The sequence below is a fragment of the Salvelinus namaycush genome, chromosome 5, assembly GCF_016432855.1.
Source record: "Salvelinus namaycush isolate Seneca chromosome 5, SaNama_1.0, whole genome shotgun sequence".
NCBI classification, from domain to species: Eukaryota; Metazoa; Chordata; class Actinopteri; order Salmoniformes; family Salmonidae; genus Salvelinus; species Salvelinus namaycush.
The window spans coordinates 4,809,114-4,827,129 of record NC_052311.1 but is presented as its reverse complement, the minus strand read 5'-3'; the positions used below and the strand labels follow the sequence as shown (position 1 = coordinate 4,827,129).

The 18,016-nt window shown below is 42.6% G+C and overlaps 2 protein-coding genes across 2 annotated transcripts in view; one reads left to right on the top strand and one right to left on the bottom strand.

Annotated features, from left to right (window-relative positions):
• LOC120048907 (probable E3 ubiquitin-protein ligase MID2) overlaps positions 1–18,016 on the bottom strand; it is a 1,198,409-nt gene that overhangs the window by 603,872 nt on the left and 576,521 nt on the right. The window lies entirely within an intron of this gene.
• LOC120047857 (solute carrier family 25 member 48-like) lies at positions 2,151–17,458 on the top strand. Its single transcript, XM_038993413.1, has 7 exons — positions 2,151–2,402; positions 3,259–3,302; positions 3,831–3,902; positions 4,436–4,688; positions 5,343–5,633; positions 15,807–15,940; positions 16,676–17,458. Exons 1-7 carry the CDS (start codon positions 2,357–2,359, stop codon positions 16,778–16,780), a joined length of 945 nt encoding a protein of 314 aa, XP_038849341.1. The 5' UTR covers positions 2,151–2,356; the 3' UTR covers positions 16,781–17,458.

Here is an 18,016-nt window from a genome sequence, read left to right as displayed (position 1 = left end):
TCGCCTCGGGACATAAACAAACCCGCTAAGATTAGCAGCCCTATGTAGGCACGCAGGTCAATCTCATCCATCCTTTTCCAGGTGTCTCCATATTTACGGAAACCCTCCAAATTTGTCATCTCCAGAATTATTTTTTCGATGGCTGTTGTGATGAACATGTAGAATGTTGAGGCGATGTCCTGGGAAAGGGAAACTTGTGGTCCCTGGGGTCATCCTTATGACATGTTCTGCTGCCATCCTGCCCTGGTTGTCATATGGTGACAAGGACCATGTTATTTTGCTGTTCTTTGACAAAAATGTCTCTTTTTCAGCTTGGGGATTTCTTCTTCATCTGAAGATGATGCATCGTGCTCTGGGTTGTATTCTTCCCAATCTTCTTCTTCAGATACCACCTCCTCTTCTAAATCATTGTTCTCTTGTTCCTCCTGAACATCTGAACAAATCATATCTACGACCTGTTGGGCACTGAAACGTACCCTCATGGCTTCAGCAAAGAGAGAACTGGGGGGACTGTCATCTGCACCACCTTTATAGCCTCTGACTGCATTCTCCATTAGTAAATAATTATTTTCAAAAAATATTTATTTTGTCTGAAATGTTGTTTATTTTGTCTGAAATGTTGTTTACTTAGTCTGTGAACTTGAGTCGTGTGTGTGGGGTCGTGGAGGGGTCGTGGAGGGGAGATGATGCACATGCACAATAAAGTTTTATTTTTGTCTGAATTCAATCAGTAGCACACAGAATCTCAATTTGTCAATGTGTGTGAGTGTGTGTGTGTGTGTGTGTGTGTGTGTGTGTGTGTGTGTGTGTGTGTGTGTGTGTGTGTGTGTGTGTGTGTGTGTGTGTGTGTGTGTGTGTGTGTGTGTGTGTGTGTGTGTGTGTGTGTGTGTGTGTGTGTCTTTCAAAAATGACCCTAAGACAGTCTTTGTACCCTGGTGGTGTACAGCTTTCATGGAAATATGAACAAAGGCGATGTTTCACTTTTTCTAATGTTGGGGTCACTCTCGGAAAAGTCCTCACTTAGGGGGTTTTCTCTGCTGTTAAACATAGTGGCGGGTCATTGTTTACCCTTAATACAACACAAGGGTTAACTGATTTGCCTAGTTAAATAAAAAATAAAAACACAGCAAATAAATGTGACCATATTTTATACATTTTTCCTCAATTATGATATTTAGGCCTCTGCAGCATTAGAGAAGTCATCAACAGATATTGTTTCAGTTCAACCCAGGGTTCAACAAAAAATGGACACTACATATTGGCCTAGGGGTTAAAGGTTTTGATTGATTTCAAATGGAAACTACAAGTTATAATGAATATGTTCATGTTGGATTCAAGTCTCTATCTCAACCAAAAATGTGTAAAACATGTGGAATAAGTCAAGGGTTCTGAATACTTTCACTAAATTCAAATGATAATAAAAGTGTAGGTTTTTATAGTAACACTTTTCTCTGAATGAGTCTTGAAGTCCAGAGGTGCAGGCAAACAGAAAATCTGTCGCTAACACTTCTGGCACCATTTTGTTATTGTAATTTTCCATCCTGCAGTGTAATGGTTTCTTATCTTTAAGTGCTATCTGTGTGTTTTCTACGCAATACCTCTAGGGTGTGTCTAAACCCATGTTATCTCCTCTTTCACAATATATATGGTTAGATTGGTATATAGCCTTTTAAATATGAAAATAGCATTTTTCTTATTTTTTTTGTCATTATGTTGCACAACGTTTATGGAGTTTATTTGTTTTGCCCAAATAAGTTGATAAAGTAAATGTTTTGTGATATGATAAAGCCTAGACATCATTTCCATTATGCATTTGTACTAAAATTCTGGCTTAATGCATCAATCTCCCTCCGTGTGGATAATTATGTAAGTGGCCAATGAAGTTTATATTTTGTTTGCATCGCCATTCCTCTTGGCTTACAGTATTTATGATATTATTTTCTTCCCAACCGCAAAAACTATTTAGAACGGATTGAACCGCTTCATGGCAAGTATGCATGGCCCTGTGCCCCGGTTCAGAGTAGTTGGTACATTCCCGACTATTCCAGTGGTCCTTAACAAATTGTCCACTCAGCCGGGGCACCGGGCCATCAAAACAAATTTGCCCATTGTTTATCACACATAAATCCTAGATGCTGATTGGTGTAGAGACGCCCAATCGCTGTTTTTATGTTTATTACAGACCCTCCTATACCTATCTGGAGGTTTACATAGATGCTAGGAAAGTCACGTTTTTGTTACTTTGCTTCTTAAATATCCTACCCGGCGTGTCTGTATCAACGTTGAATTCCTAACACTTAAGATTTCTGTTCACCGGTGACTAGTGACAGAAGAAAAGAATTAAGATCAATCAGAAATGAATTGTTTTCGCTTAGATGACTTCCTTGCAGGGTGGATTGGAGGTGAGTGTCCGTTATTTTTGAACTAGTCAATTACCCGTAGAATTAGATGTTTTATGTGAGGATGAGTTTGGGATTAGAGCAGTATTGGACTATTGCATATCGATTTTGTTTATCATAATTTGTTTTAATTTGAAGACATTTGCTATGTAGGCCTATATCTAATCTATGTTCAATTAGAAAAAAAGTAGATGTATGAATAATTGGAACATGCGCAGATTTTCCAAATCGAATTGCCCACATAGCGCTGGACACTTGATCATTTTGATCAAACCCTCAACATTTAACATCCAATCAAAATGTAGTTAATAATTAAATAACCAGTTCTACATGTTTGACTATTTATTCTCGAGTTTATTTTCGAGTTTTCTCCTTTTCTATATTCTACTTCTGCAAGGCGCGCTACCATTAAACGGACAGTAGGGGCATAGTAGTTGCACAATGATACTGTATCTGTGGAATGCTGTTAACTGTTTTCACTCTTCGTCGCCTGTTATTCGCCTATAGGCAGCCTACTGTAGTTATTAACATTATCGGACTAAGTTTTGTTATTGCAAATGTTGAGTCAGAATGATCCCTAAGCAGTGGTAGTGTTTGGCTGTCTGGCCGGGATATGATTCTTTCTGTTCTCTCTTGTATTTGCCCTGAAATCTGTGGTACTGTAGTTCTATTGTCTGAGGAGGGTTGGATGTTCTAGGCAGGGTGCCACTGAAACAACATTATATATTAACTCTCCCCCTCTCTCTTTCTCACACTCTCTCTTTCTCACTCTCTCTCTTTCTCACTCTCTCTTTCTCTCTCTATCCATCCGTCCCTGCTTACTCCTCCTAAACGTGGCTTCCATCTGTTTTTCCAATAGGAGCTTCCAGTGTTATTGTCGGTCATCCGCTGGACACAGTCAAGGTACATATGAGGACACACAGTTCAACACGTAAAGGACTGGTTTCCCAGACACTGATCAAGCCTAGTCCTGGACTAAAATGCACGTTCAATGGAGATTCTCTGTTTATCTTGAGTTTCAGGACTAGGCTTAATTGGTTTTCCAGGAAACTGTCCGATGAGGTTTAAATCAGGGATTGACATTAAGTTCTGAAAGGCAATTGTCTCTTTCATTTAAACAATGGAGGGGAACCAGACAGATCAATGGGGGCAACCCCAGAGCAGGCTCAACTTGCCCAACTGTTCAGTTCACTAGCTCTAGGCAATAGATCAACCCTTAATGTCAAACCTTGGGTTTTTACCAAACATGTAATGATAGTTTATCTACACATACACAGTTACCGTTTAGTAGGCTATAGACCTGCAGTAACATGAACATGAGTGACCACACATCACCTAGCCTACATGTTGTAGACTGTGTAGGCCATTGTTTTATGTAGTAGTAATGTTGAGGTTCTTATCATTTCCCATTCTATGATTTTTACCCAACAGACTCGTCTGCAAGCTGGGAAAGGATACAAGAACACCCTACACTGTGTCCTCCAAATCTACAGAAAGGAAACTGTAAGTGATATGTCACTGCTCTTGTAGTCTCAATGTAAATATATACCATTTAAGCAGACACTTTTACCCAAAGCAACTTAGTCACTCGTGCGGAGACATTTTGTATTGTCCCATTGTAATCCATAGGAGACCATGGGATAATATTTGGCATGATAATCCATTTGTCGTCATGGTATTGGTATGGTTTCCTTGCGGAGGCCTTGGACATAAGTGTCAACCTCGACAACTACTCTAAAAGTTAATTATAACATCCTAAATTCATTTGACAAACTCTTATCTGTAGATTATACCGTAGGCCTAGCTGTACCAGTTCTGGAAAAATGTGTTTTTACTTTTGAAGCAACTGTGCCTTTGTTTTAACAAATATCCTTGAGCCTTGCTGTGAATACTCCCTATGTAGCCTCTCTCTGGCAGGGGGGTGGGGGGAAAAAAACTTTCCAGTTGCCAAATTCCAAATGGTATACTGGGATGCAGACCTTCTGCAGAACACACTGTTGCATAAAATGTCTCATTTGTATTTTTCTTCATCCTAGGTCGCTGGCTTCTTCAAGGGTCTCTCCTTCCCGCTGGCCAGCATCACCGTGTATAACTCAGTGGTGTTTGGGTTCTTCAACAACACACAGAGGGTTATAAGCAAGTTCCGCCATGGTGACGAGAGGCAGCCGTGTGGCATGTTGGACCTGACCCTGGCCAGCATGTTGACAGGGCTGATGTCAGTGGGACTCGGCGCTCCGGTCGACCTGGTTAAGATCAGACTGCAGATGCAGACTCTGCCCTGTTTAGCAGGTAAAGTCAAATACCAATACAACATTCTAGACCATTCTAGAAGGTAATTATTTTAGCAGGTATTTCCTTTAGTATAACTATCCTTTTAGACCTTTCTAGAAGGTACAGTGTCTATAGTACTCATGGGTTTAGAAAGCTCATTTTAGTGAGACTTTACTCAGAGGTCTAGAATAGTTGACAATTCAAGGAAGCACATAAAACGTATAATTTACCTATTCATGTTCAGAGCCCCATCAGTCTTTCAACTGCCATTCCTATTTCACAACAGCAACTCAGACGAGCCAGCTTGAGATGATAAATCCCGTGGATTGTAACCAGCTCACTTAAAGGTTGATAAACTAAAAGGTGTCATAATCACATGTCAATGTCCTACATCAGTGATCAGTCACTGTTTCAAAAATGGAAATTGCTGCACCTTTTTTATATGGCGATGCACCACACGTCCTTGTGTGTTGCCCCATGGATCTTTATGGTGCCTACAGTATAGGGCATAATACATGGGTTAAATCTTCACCATCACCTGTTGTTCTGGTATATAGTTAAAGCCTCCTTCCGCATAAAATTGAACCTTAATCCAAACTATCCTCTTTCAGCATGAGCGGTCAAAGTCATATACAGTCTGATCTTTATTGTTTGTTTCCTTGTGTATTTTAGAGAACCTGAACCTTGCCGGGACGACCGGAAACGGGAACGGTAACATCGCTGTGCGCTCCATGACTCTCCAGGGCCAGCCGACCTACAGAGGGCCCATCCACTGCATCTGCTCCATACTGCAGACTGAGGGGATCCGGGGGCTTTACAGAGGGGCCGGGGCCATGATCCTGAGAGACGTCCCTGGGTACACGCTGTACTTCATCCCCTACGCGTTGTTCCGTCGCTGGCTATCCTCTGAAGGGAGGTCATCACCTCATCCCTGTTCTATATGGGTGTCTGGAGGACTGGCAGGTAACTGGAAGGTGTTTACGGATGAATGGTAATGTTACTGTTGCTAGTTGTGCTTGGTTGAAGCAAATAGAAATGAGCCTTTAGGTCAGATAAAGTAGCCTTTAGGTCAGATAAAGGAGCGTTCTGGTGAAACCGTGGCCTCGTTTTGGTTTCCACTAGGCCAGAGAATGTACTGGTGGAGGGTTATTGGGCCCATACATAAATCAAAATCACAATCCTGACTTTGCTAGCAGGACCGTAACCAGGGTTTGAGTTTTAGTGAGGTCCGGATGGGGGAGACCCACCCAACCAACCTTTCCCTCCTTTCAGGAATTTTTTTGAAAGTTGAAGCTTCTTTACTGCATTTCTATACAATTTAAAGACACTTTTTAAAATGCTATTTGGAGAACAGCAACAACAAGCCAAAATGACCCCAGCCATTATCACCTTGATGCTATAGCTTCATTCACCTCAGTCCATCTACAAGCATGTAGCCTATTAGCTAAACAATTGTAATGTTATACCCCTGAAACGGGGGGGGAATATGAGAAATGATTCACACTGACACGTAGCATCAGTGACTGTTCAGTCAGTTGTAATGATGAATTGCATAAAAATCATCAACTCTTTACATAAATACAGTATCTATTTTTCTTTTTAAATACATAGCATTCACATTTGTATTCCTAGGCATTACTAATCAAGCTCCGCACAACCAGATATCAATGAAGCACACAGATGATTTGTATTATCCCATTCATTATTAGAAAATTACTTACAATTTTGTATAATCAGTGGTAAATAGTGGTAAAAGGTGGGTAATGGGTAAACTATAAACTTCAGTGGACGAACAACCACCGGTAGAAAGGAAAATGTATTGTTTGCATGTTGATAGCATTTTAATGTCGGCCTATAGGGAAGATATTGAAACATATCATATTTGTTTAAGTTCATAACTTGTTTGATAACATTAGTACAGATTTTTCTCAGGGGACCCCACATGGGGCCCCGACCCCAAGTTTGGCAACCACTGGACTAACCTCTCTCTGCTTGCTTCCTCTCTCTGCCTTTCTTCTCTGCTTCCTCCTGCATGCATCAAGAAAAAATGGTGTGTGCCCGAATAACTGAAAAACCCCTTACCGAAGTCCAAAATTAACTAAAACGTCATCATAATATATGCACAAACTCATCCGAACTGTTTTGGTTGGGAAGTATGCGGACGCCTCCAGCCGCTTTAGAGAGTGGGGAATGTGCTGCAAATCCGGCACACAAATCCAAGAGACGCAGGTGATCATAACGAACAAACCAATGTTCATGTTTCCACTCGTTCACAGAGATGCAGGTGAACATAACGAACAAGACACTGTCCATGTTTCCACTCGTTCACAGAGACGCAGGTGATCATAACGAACAAGACACTTCATGTTTCCACTCGTTCACAGAGAGGCAGGTGATCATAACGAACAAGACACTGTCCATGTTTCCACTCGTTCACAGAGAGGCAGGTGAACATAACGAACAAGACACTGTCCATGTTTCCACTCGTTCACAGAGAGGCAGGTGATCATAACGAACAAGACACTGTCCATGTTTCCACTCGTTCACAGAGAGGCAGGTGATCATAACGAACAAACCAATGTTCATGTTTCCACTCGTTCACAGAGAGGCAGGTGAACATAACGAACAAGACACTGTTCATGTTTCCACTCGTTCACAGAGAGGCAGGTGAACATAACGAACAAGACACTGTCCATGTTTCCACTCGTTCACAGAGACGCAGGTGAACATAACGAACAAGACACTGTTCATGTTTCCACTCGTTCACAGAGAGGCAGGTGAACATAACGAACAAGACACTGTTCATGTTTCCACTCGTTCACAGAGAGGCAGGTGAACATAACGAACAAGACACTGTCCATGTTTCCACTCGTTCACAGAGACGCAGGTGAACATAACGAACAAGACACTGTTCATGTTTCCACTCGTTCACAGAGAGGCAGGTGAACATAACGAACAAGACACTGTTCATGTTTCCACTCGTTCACAGAGAGGCAGGTGAACATAACGAACAAGACACTGTCCATGTTTCCACTCGTTCACAGAGAGGCAGGTGATCATAACGAACAAGACACTGTTCATGTTTCCACTCATTTGCAGAGAGGCAGGTGATCATAACGAACAAGACACTGTTCATGTTTCCACTCGTTCACAGAGAGGCAGGTGAACATAACGAACAAGACACTGTTCATGTTTCCACTCGTTCGCAGAGACGCAGGTGATCATAACGAACAAGACACTGTTCATGTTTCCACTCGTTTGCAGAGACGCAGGTGAACATAACGAACAAGACACTGTCCATGTTTCCACTCGTTCACAGAGACGCAGGTGAACATAACGAACAAGACACTGTCCATGTTTCCACTCGTTCACAGAGACGCAGGTGAACATAACGAACAAGACACTGTCCATGTTTCCATTCGTTTGCAGAGACGCAGGTGAACATAACGAACAAGACACTGTTCATGTTTCCACTCGTTCACAGAGACGCAGGTGATCATAACGAACAAGACACTGTTCATGTTTCCACTCGTTCACAGAGACGCAGGTGATCATAACGAACAAGACACTGTTCATGTTTCCACTCGTTCACAGAGACGCAGGTGATCATAACGAACAAGACACTGTTCATGTTTCCACTCGTTCACAGAGACGCAGGTGATCATAACGAACAAGACACTGTCCATGTTTCCACTCGTTCACAGAGACGCAGGTGATCATAACGAACAAGACACTGTTCATGTTTCCACTCGTTCACAGAGACGCAGGTGATCATAACGAACAAGACACTGTTCATGTTTCCACTCGTTCACAGAGACGCAGGTGATCATAACGAACAAGACACTGTTCATGTTTCCACTCGGTCACAGAGACGCAGGTGAACATAACGAACAAGACACTGTTCATGTTTCCACTCGTTCACAGAGAGGCAGGTGAACATAACGAACAAGACACTGTTCATGTTTCCACTCGTTCACAGAGAGGCAGGTGATCATAACGAACAAGATACTGTTCATGTTTCCACTCGTTCACAGAGAGGCAGGTGATCATAACGAACAAGACACTGTTCATGTTTCCACTCGTTCACAGAGAGGCAGGTGAACATAACGAACAAGACACTGTCCATGTTTCCACTCGTTCACAGAGACGCAGGTGAACATAACGAACAAGACACTGTTCATGTTTCCACTCGTTCACAGAGAGGCAGGTGAACATAACGAACAAGACACTGTTCATGTTTCCACTCGTTCACAGAGAGGCAGGTGAACATAACGAACAAGACACTGTCCATGTTTCCACTCGTTCACAGAGACGCAGGTGAACATAACGAACAAGACACTGTTCATGTTTCCACTCGTTCACAGAGAGGCAGGTGAACATAACGAACAAGACACTGTTCATGTTTCCACTCGTTCACAGAGAGGCAGGTGAACATAACGAACAAGACACTGTCCATGTTTCCACTCGTTCACAGAGAGGCAGGTGATCATAACGAACAAGACACTGTCCATGTTTCCACTTGTTTGCAGAGACGCAGGTGATCATAACGAACAAGACACTGTTCATGTTTCCACTCGTTCACAGAGAGGCAGGTGAACATAACGAACAAGACACTGTTCATGTTTCCACTCGTTCGCAGAGACGCAGGTGATCATAACGAACAAGACACTGTTCATGTTTCCACTCGTTTGCAGAGACGCAGGTGAACATAACGAACAAGACACTGTCCATGTTTCCACTCGTTCACAGAGACGCAGGTGAACATAACGAACAAGACACTGTCCATGTTTCCACTCGTTCACAGAGACGCAGGTGAACATAACGAACAAGACACTGTCCATGTTTCCACTCGTTCACAGAGACGCAGGTGAACATAACGAACAAGACACTGTCCATGTTTCCACTCGTTCACAGAGAGGCAGGTGAACATAACGAACAAGACACTGTTCATGTTTCCACTCGTTTGCAGAGACGCAGGTGAACATAACGAACAAGACACTGTCCATGTTTCCACTCGTTCACAGAGACGCAGGTGAACATAACGAACAAGACACTGTCCATGTTTCCACTCGTTCACAGAGACGCAGGTGAACATAACGAACAAGACACTGTCCATGTTTCCACTCGTTCACAGAGACGCAGGTGAACATAACGAACAAGACACTGTCCATGTTTCCACTCGTTCACAGAGACGCAGGTGATCATAACGAACAAGACACTGTTCATGTTTCCATTCGTTTGCAGAGACGCAGGTGAACATAACGAACAAGACACTGTTCATGTTTCCACTCGTTCACAGAGACGCAGGTGATCATAACGAACAAGACACTGTTCATGTTTCCACTCGTTCACAGAGACGCAGGTGATCATAACGAACAAGACACTGTTCATGTTTCCACTCGTTCACAGAGACGCAGGTGATCATAACGAACAAGACACTGTTCATGTTTCCACTCGTTCACAGAGACGCAGGTGATCATAACGAACAAGACACTGTCCATGTTTCCACTCGTTCACAGAGACGCAGGTGATCATAACGAACAAGACACTGTTCATGTTTCCACTCGTTCACAGAGACGCAGGTGATCATAACGAACAAGACACTGTTCATGTTTCCACTCGTTCACAGAGACGCAGGTGATCATAACGAACAAGACACTGTTCATGTTTCCACTCGTTCACAGAGACGCAGGTGATCATAACGAACAAGACACTGTTCATGTTTCCACTCGGTCACAGAGACGCAGGTGAACATAACGAACAAGACACTGTTCATGTTTCCACTCGTTCACAGAGAGGCAGGTGAACATAACGAACAAGACACTGTTCATGTTTCCACTCGTTCACAGAGAGGCAGGTGATCATAACGAACAAGATACTGTTCATGTTTCCACTCGTTCACAGAGAGGCAGGTGATCATAACGAACAAGACACTGTTCATGTTTCCACTCGTTCACAGAGAGGCAGGTGATCATAACGAACAAGATACTGTTCATGTTTCCACTCGTTCACAGAGAGGCAGGTGATCATAACGAACAAGACACTGTTCATGTTTCCACTCGTTCACAGAGAGGCAGGTGAACATAACGAACAAGACACTGTTCATGTTTCCACTCGTTCACAGAGAGGCAGGTGATCATAACGAACAAGACACTGTTCATGTTTCCACTCGTTCGCAGAGAGGCAGGTGAACATAACGAACAAGACACTGTTCATGTTTCCACTCATTTGCAGAGAGGCAGGTGAACATAACGAACAAGACACTGTTCATGTTTCCACTCGTTCACAGAGAGGCAGGTGAACATAACGAACAAGACACTGTTCATGTTTCCACTCGTTCACAGAGAGGCAGGTGAACATAACGAACAAGACACTGTCCATGTTTCCACTCGTTTGCAGAGAGGCAGGTGAACATAACGAACAAGACACTGTTCATGTTTCCACTCGTTTGCAGAGAGGCAGGTGAACATAACGAACAAGACACTGTTCATGTTTCCACTCGTTCACAGAGAGGCAGGTGAACATAACGAACAAGACACTGTCCATGTTTCCACTCGTTCACAGAGACGCAGGTGAACATAACGAACAAGACACTGTTCATGTTTCCACTCGTTCACAGAGAGGCAGGTGAACATAACGAACAAGACACTGTTCATGTTTCCACTCGTTCACAGAGAGGCAGGTGAACATAACGAACAAGACACTGTTCATGTTTCCACTCGTTTGCAGAGAGGCAGGTGAACATAACGAACAAGACACTGTCCATGTTTCCACTCGTTTGCAGAGAGGCAGGTGAACATAACGAACAAGACACTGTCCATGTTTCCACTCGTTCACAGAGAGGCAGGTGAACATAACGAACAAGACACTGTTCATGTTTCCACTCGTTTGCAGAGAGGCAGGTGAACATAACGAACAAGACACTGTTCATGTTTCCACTCGTTTGCAGAGAGGCAGGTGAACATAACGAACAAGACACTGTTCATGTTTCCACTCGTTCACAGAGAGGCAGGTGAACATAACGAACAAGACACTGTCCATGTTTCCACTCGTTCACAGAGACGCAGGTGAACATAACGAACAAGACACTGTTCATGTTTCCACTCGTTCACAGAGACTCAGGTGATCATAACGAACAAGACACTGTTCATGTTTCCACTCGTTCACAGAGACGCAGGTGATGTTTCCACTCGTTCACAGAGAGGCAGGTGAACATAACGAACAAGACACTGTTCATGTTTCCACTCGTTCACAGAGACGCAGGTGATCATAACGAACAAGACACTGTTCATGTTTCCACTCGTTCACAGAGAGGCAGGTGAACATAACGAACAAGACACTGTCCATGTTTCCACTCGTTCACAGAGACGCAGGTGATCATAACGAACAAGACACTGTTCATGTTTCCACTCGTTCACAGAGACGCAGGTGATCATAACGAACAAGACACTGTTCATGTTTCCACTCGTTCACAGAGACGCAGGTGATCATAACGAACAAGACACTGTTCATGTTTCCACTCATTTGCAGAGAGGCAGGCATGATTAGAACTGTCAGATCAATAATTTAATTGTACTGAGCTTTGATCAACACTGGGAGAAATATTTACATGTTAACCCATAATTGACTTAATTTATTTTGAACAAAATATATTTTTTTATTATGTTTTTATAATTACAAAAAAATGGACCGAGGTGTCCTCATATGTATTTCTGGCCCTGGTTGCGATCACCATGCTATCACCATGCTCTAAACTAATGGCTAAACCCATTGGAATCATCATTTATGCAGAAATTGTTATGTTTCTGCTATGTGGACTTGGCGGAAAATGTAGTCTAGCTATGCAAATAAAAACGTTCCTTCGGGTTATCTGCTAAGGAGCGTCCCGTTAAAACTGTAAGCTGTAGTGCACGGAGGGACACGTCAAAATGAAGAATTTTATGCACTTTAGCAAGCCTTTTTTCGTATTGAAAATTAGATTGATTTTAATTCTCCGTGTGGTCTATATTAAAGGGCACTTTATTTAATATAACAAGCTTTTAAAATTCAATATTTGTGAACAATTTCTACTAAAAAATATCAAAAGGTACACTAAAGGCACTCATTTCGTAGAACGGCACCTTAACAGTCTTAGGGTCAAGTCCAAAGCTGAATAGTTGTCTTCACCTTGTCTACCACCTATAAACCTATAAAAACTTTGCCATTACTTTATGCCATTTTATGATGCCATCTTGAGTATGGGCCTACCCAGGGTTGGGAGGATGATTTACAGTTACTGATTACATGACAATAAAAGTAGTTAGTACTGTAATCCAATGGATTACTCAAATTGTGAGTAACATAGTTTGATTAAATCGTTGGTTAGCCCTCATCTGCCTCCTTAGTTTATGCTGTAGACCACAGGAGGTTGGTGGCACCTTAATTAAGGGAGGATGGGCTCGTGGTAATGGCTGGAGCGGAATCAGTGGAATGGTATCAAATGCGTCAGAACACACGCCATTCCATTTGCTCCGTTCCAGCCATTACCACGAGTCGTCCTCCCCTCAGCAGCCTCCACTGCACCCCAGCATCTTTGGGCAGTTGCTTTGCTCAGCTGCCTGCTGCATCTTATTGATGTGATGGCATCACTGCTAAAAGGTCAAGTTCCAGGGAAAGCGTTTCCAAACCTCGTTCTTTGATTATGCAATTATTGACCTACTTCACACAGCCACCCAGCAGATTGTGACCCGTAAATGATGACATGGTCTGACTCACCCAACAGTCTGCTGTGATAAAGACTGCAATGGACAGATGTAATAGGTCCAAGACAAATCTGATTAGTTCATGAGTTGAATGACCTCTGATTTTAGTCTACTCCTTTCCACTGACACTAGAGGTATAGCTGAGTAAGCAACTGATTTGACACGTCATCCCAGTAAACAGCATGGAGCTGTATTGACTAATAAAACATTTCCTTTTGACACAGAGATCCTGATGAAATGTGGGATGATTCAGTTCTCAGTAGGGTTGCAAAGCTACTGGTTGTTACCAAGGTTACCGGAATCTTCAGTAATTTTGGTAATTGCCATAGATTTTCTGTTAATCTATCGTAATTTTGGTAATTTTATAGTTGAATAACTTTTACAAAATGTATACGTGTATATAGTCAGGTCTACTCTATGTTAGGTTTTGATTAGCCAATGCAGGTTAAAGTGAGTTCTTCCACCCTTTTTGTTCCGTCAATACTCCATAGTCTGAATGACATTTGAGACCTCAGCTAGATGGTAACCTGATGGCGGCGCCAACATTTCGCTAGTTTTCATGCAAAAAGGGGGTTTGAAACATTAGCATTATCCAATAGACACTTTTTGAGATGACAGTGACACTCAAACCACAGAGAACTCTTAATTATGACCACTTCCTTCCGTTTGAATATTTGAGAAAGGTGTTGTTGATATTTTTTTTTTTAATTAGACCATGTGGTTCAAGCTTAATTAATGAAAAAGCATCTAATCAACAATGGCATTATTTTCAATTAACTCTTCCAACTATTGACATCCAACTGCTGCCAGTTTGATGCCAAAACATTGACAACCAAATCCTACTGACATAGTAAAAAGAGTGTTAATAAAAAATAAAAATATATATTTCATGCTGAAACCCCCATAATAAACACCATGGTGAGGCAGGAAGCCTAGTGGTTAGAGTGTTGGGCGGCAGGTAGCCTAGTGGTTAGAGTGTTGGGCGGCAGGTAGTCTAGTGGTTAGAGTGTTGGGCGGCAGGTAGTCTAGTGGTTAGAGTGTTGGGCGGCAGGTAGCCTAGTGGTTAGAGTGTTGGGCGGCAGGTAGTCTAGTGGTTAGAGTGTTGGGCGGCAGGTAGCCTAGTGGTTAGAGTGTTGGGCGGCAGGTAGCCTAGTGGTTAGAGTGTTGGGCGGCAGGTAGCCTAGTGGTTAGAGTGTTGGGCGGCAGGTAGCCTAGTGGTTAGAGTGTTGGGCGGCAGGTAGTCTAGTGGTTAGAGCGTTGGGCGGCAGGTAGCCTAGTGGTTAGAGCGTTGGGCGGCAGGTAGCCTAGTGGTTAGAGCGTTGGGCGGCAGGTAGCCTAGTGGTTAGAGTGTTGGGCGGCAGGTAGCCTAGTGGTTAGAGTGTTGGGCGGCAGGTAGCCTAGTGGTTAGAGTGTTGGGCGGCAGGTAGCCTAGTGGTTAGAGTGTTGGGCGGCAGGTAGCCTAGTGGTTAGAGTGTTGGGCGGCAGGTAGTCTAGTGGTTAGAGTGTTGGGCGGCAGGTAGTCTAGTGGTTAGAGTGTTGGGCGGCAGGTAGTCTAGTGGTTAGAGTGTTGGGCGGCAGGTAGTCTAGTGGTCAGAGTGTTGGGCGGCAGGTAGTCTAGTGGTTAGAGCGTTGGACTAGTAACCGGAAGGTTGCTGGATGGAATCCCCGAGCTGACAAGGTAAAAACCTGTCATTCTGCCCCTGAGCAAGGCAGTTAACCCACTGTTAACTGCGCCGAATATGTGGATGTCGATTAAGGCAGCCACCCGTACCTCTCTGATTCAGAGGGGCTGGGTTAAATGTGGAAGACACATTTCAGTTGGATAACGGACTAGGTACCCCACTTTCCAATGTTATTCACTAAATTGATGGTTTATATTTAGGATAATATTGTACAGCTTTGTCATTCTATTTTTATTTTAAAATCATCATATTTAATTACTTCATATTATCACAGATGTGGCCAGGTAAAATAGTACCAAAAAGGGCCACAAGATGTCTTGTGATAGATTACATAAAATCCTTGAAAGATACCAAAATGCTGGTAGTTTACCCTCAAGGTAGTTTACCCTCCAGGTAGTTCTCAGTAAGTGGGGGTCTGAGGTTTTTGGTCAAATAAAAAAAGTTTGTGTGGAAAGCAACAACGACAGGACATTTGACCGTTTTGGAGATTTTAAATTGAACAGAAGGAAAAAGCTTCCATTCCCACTGAAAGGTGACTTTTTAGCAGTGTGTCTTCAGCACATTTAAAAAATAATAATAATAATTAAAACTGCCTGTTCAGTGTGTTTGAAGAAACATCTTGATATCACATGAAGTTTACCAAAATGTAATCAACTGTTTTTAAAAAATTAAAAAATACAACTGTAAATCTCCTGACATGTTTGTGTCTACAGGTTCTATCTCGTGGGTCACAGCTACTCCAGCTGACGTGGTGAAGAGCAGACTACAGGCTGACGCCCTCCACACAAGGAAATACACAGGGATTGTACACTGCATCGTCCAGAGCTACAAGACCGAGGGGATACATGTAAGCAAACAGACACACAGGGGCTGTTTCCCGGACTCAGATTAAGCCTATAGACCTGGACTAAGCAGCACTTTCAGTGAAGATCCTTCCTTGAGCATGCTTTTTTTTTTTGTCCAATCATATGACTAATCTTTGTACGGGAAACCAGCCCAGAGTGTAGCAATTTTAAGATTGATTCGTCAGCACATTTAATTTGAAAAGGAATACAGTAGCCTGTATGTGTGGTTTTGGTGTAGCTCTGTGGCGACAGACTATTGCTGACTGTATTAGTAGCTGTAAGCTTTAGTCCCTTCAGTTTAAAAGTTCAACTCAGGTGAACTCAACCTGTCCTGTAAAAGTCACAAGGGCGAGACGAGATCTGTTCCAAAGAAAAGTTATTATCAAACTACCGAGGTCGTTCCTATCTTAAGAGGGAGTTCAAACATGTTTTGGTCAGTTTGTGATGTAACAAAATAGTTAAAAGTCGATAGTGTTGTGTCACACCCCCATTCCAAGGGATCAGACCGGTGTTCTTGTTCAAGTGTGTTTTGGCAGACAGAGACAGAGAAGGGACATTTTGATCAATACCTGACAATCATTAACACGATAGGCACTTGGCCTGAAAAAGTCTGAATAAGCTTAAATAGGCTTGAACCATGTGGTTTCAGCTAGATATTGGTTTGGTTGGCTATTATGAACATAGGTTTAATTTAATTCCTTTTTTTTATAATACGTATATTTATTTTCTCTCTCCAGGTCTTCTTCCGCGGAGCCTCAGTGAATGCTATCCGAGGCTTCCCCATGAGTGCCACCATGTTTCTGGGCTATGAACTCTCTCTGCAGTTCTTCAGGGGTCTCTAGTATCTACACCAGGAATATGATGCAGTATGTCCACTGAATGACACATCATCTTGACAGCTATCCTCTTGTCCTTGAACGCCCCCACAAGGTTTTCACCTGGAAGAGCATTTAAATCCTTGCAGAAAGAAAGTGGGGAGCGACTTGACATTTTCTAGTTGAGAATTATCTCCACTATTGCCATAATACAATGTATTTGTAAAGTGTAAATACAAATTTCTTATGTTAAGAAAATATCTTATTAAAAGTGCCATACATGAATTCACAAATGCATACATTTTAAATATGTTGTGCAATAATATAGAGTAGACATACGGATGGTATGTTTCATGTTTTTAACTGTACTGCATAAATTAACTAGTTATTAGTACCCAACAGTCAACCAGTTCTAACCTCAGTGATGATGCGCACATTAATCAATATATTATATGTTGGTGCCAGGCTTTTAAGTAGTGTTTTTTTTAAAGTGTTTTATCTTTGTAAATAATTTTGAGAGAAATTAAATGTAATTCCACAAGGAGGCGTATTTTTATTTTATTTTTTCATAATTTGTACTTAATGTTATTTTAATGTTTATTTGTACTTAAGGTTATTTTAATGTGAGTTTATTTGGAATTCTTGTTATACTGTTTCTGTACAGTTTTACTTGGAAAACCTAATAAACGTATTGTTAAAATCTAATCATGGTATTCTTCTTTCTTTAAAATTCTCTCTAAAGGTCAGAGTGCAATAACCTTAAAGATACTGACATGGAGCAGTGGCAGGGTGAATACAGTAAACAAACAAAACATTTTAGGGCCCACCATGTTGGGCACGTGTTACTGGGCACGTGTTACTGGGCACGTGTTACTGGGTTACTGGGCGCGTGTTACTGGGCGCGTGTGTTAACTGGGCGCGTCAGTGTTACTGGGCGCGTCAGTGTTACTGGGCGCGTCAGTGTTACTGGGTTACTGGGCGCGTGTTACTGGGCGCGTGTGTTACTGGGCGCGTGTGTTACTGGGCGCGTGTTACTGGGCGCGTGTGTTACTGGGCGTGTGTTACTGGGCGCGTCAGTGTTACTGGGCGCGTCAGTGTTACTGGGCGCGTCAGTGTTACTGGGCGCGTCAGTGTTACTGGGCGCGTCAGTGTTACTGGGCGCGTCAGTGTTACTGGGCACATCTTTTATTTTACATTTTATGAAGAAGAGTTCTGAAGAACCTTATCTCAGGGCTGTGGCTGACAAAGTCATGAGGCGGGGTG

Excerpts from the sequence above, each read along its gene's own strand:
- LOC120047857 (XM_038993413.1), top strand. The coding sequence starts at position 2,357 with ATGAATTGTTTTCGCTTAGATGACTTCCTTGCAGGGTGGATTGGAG. Across the intron at positions 2,403-3,258 it reads CCTTGCAGGGTGGATTGGAG|GAGCTTCCAGTGTTATTGTC; the intron begins GTGAGTGTCCGT and ends TTTTTCCAATAG. Across the intron at positions 15,941-16,675 it reads ACAAGACCGAGGGGATACAT|GTCTTCTTCCGCGGAGCCTC; the intron begins GTAAGCAAACAG and ends TTCTCTCTCCAG.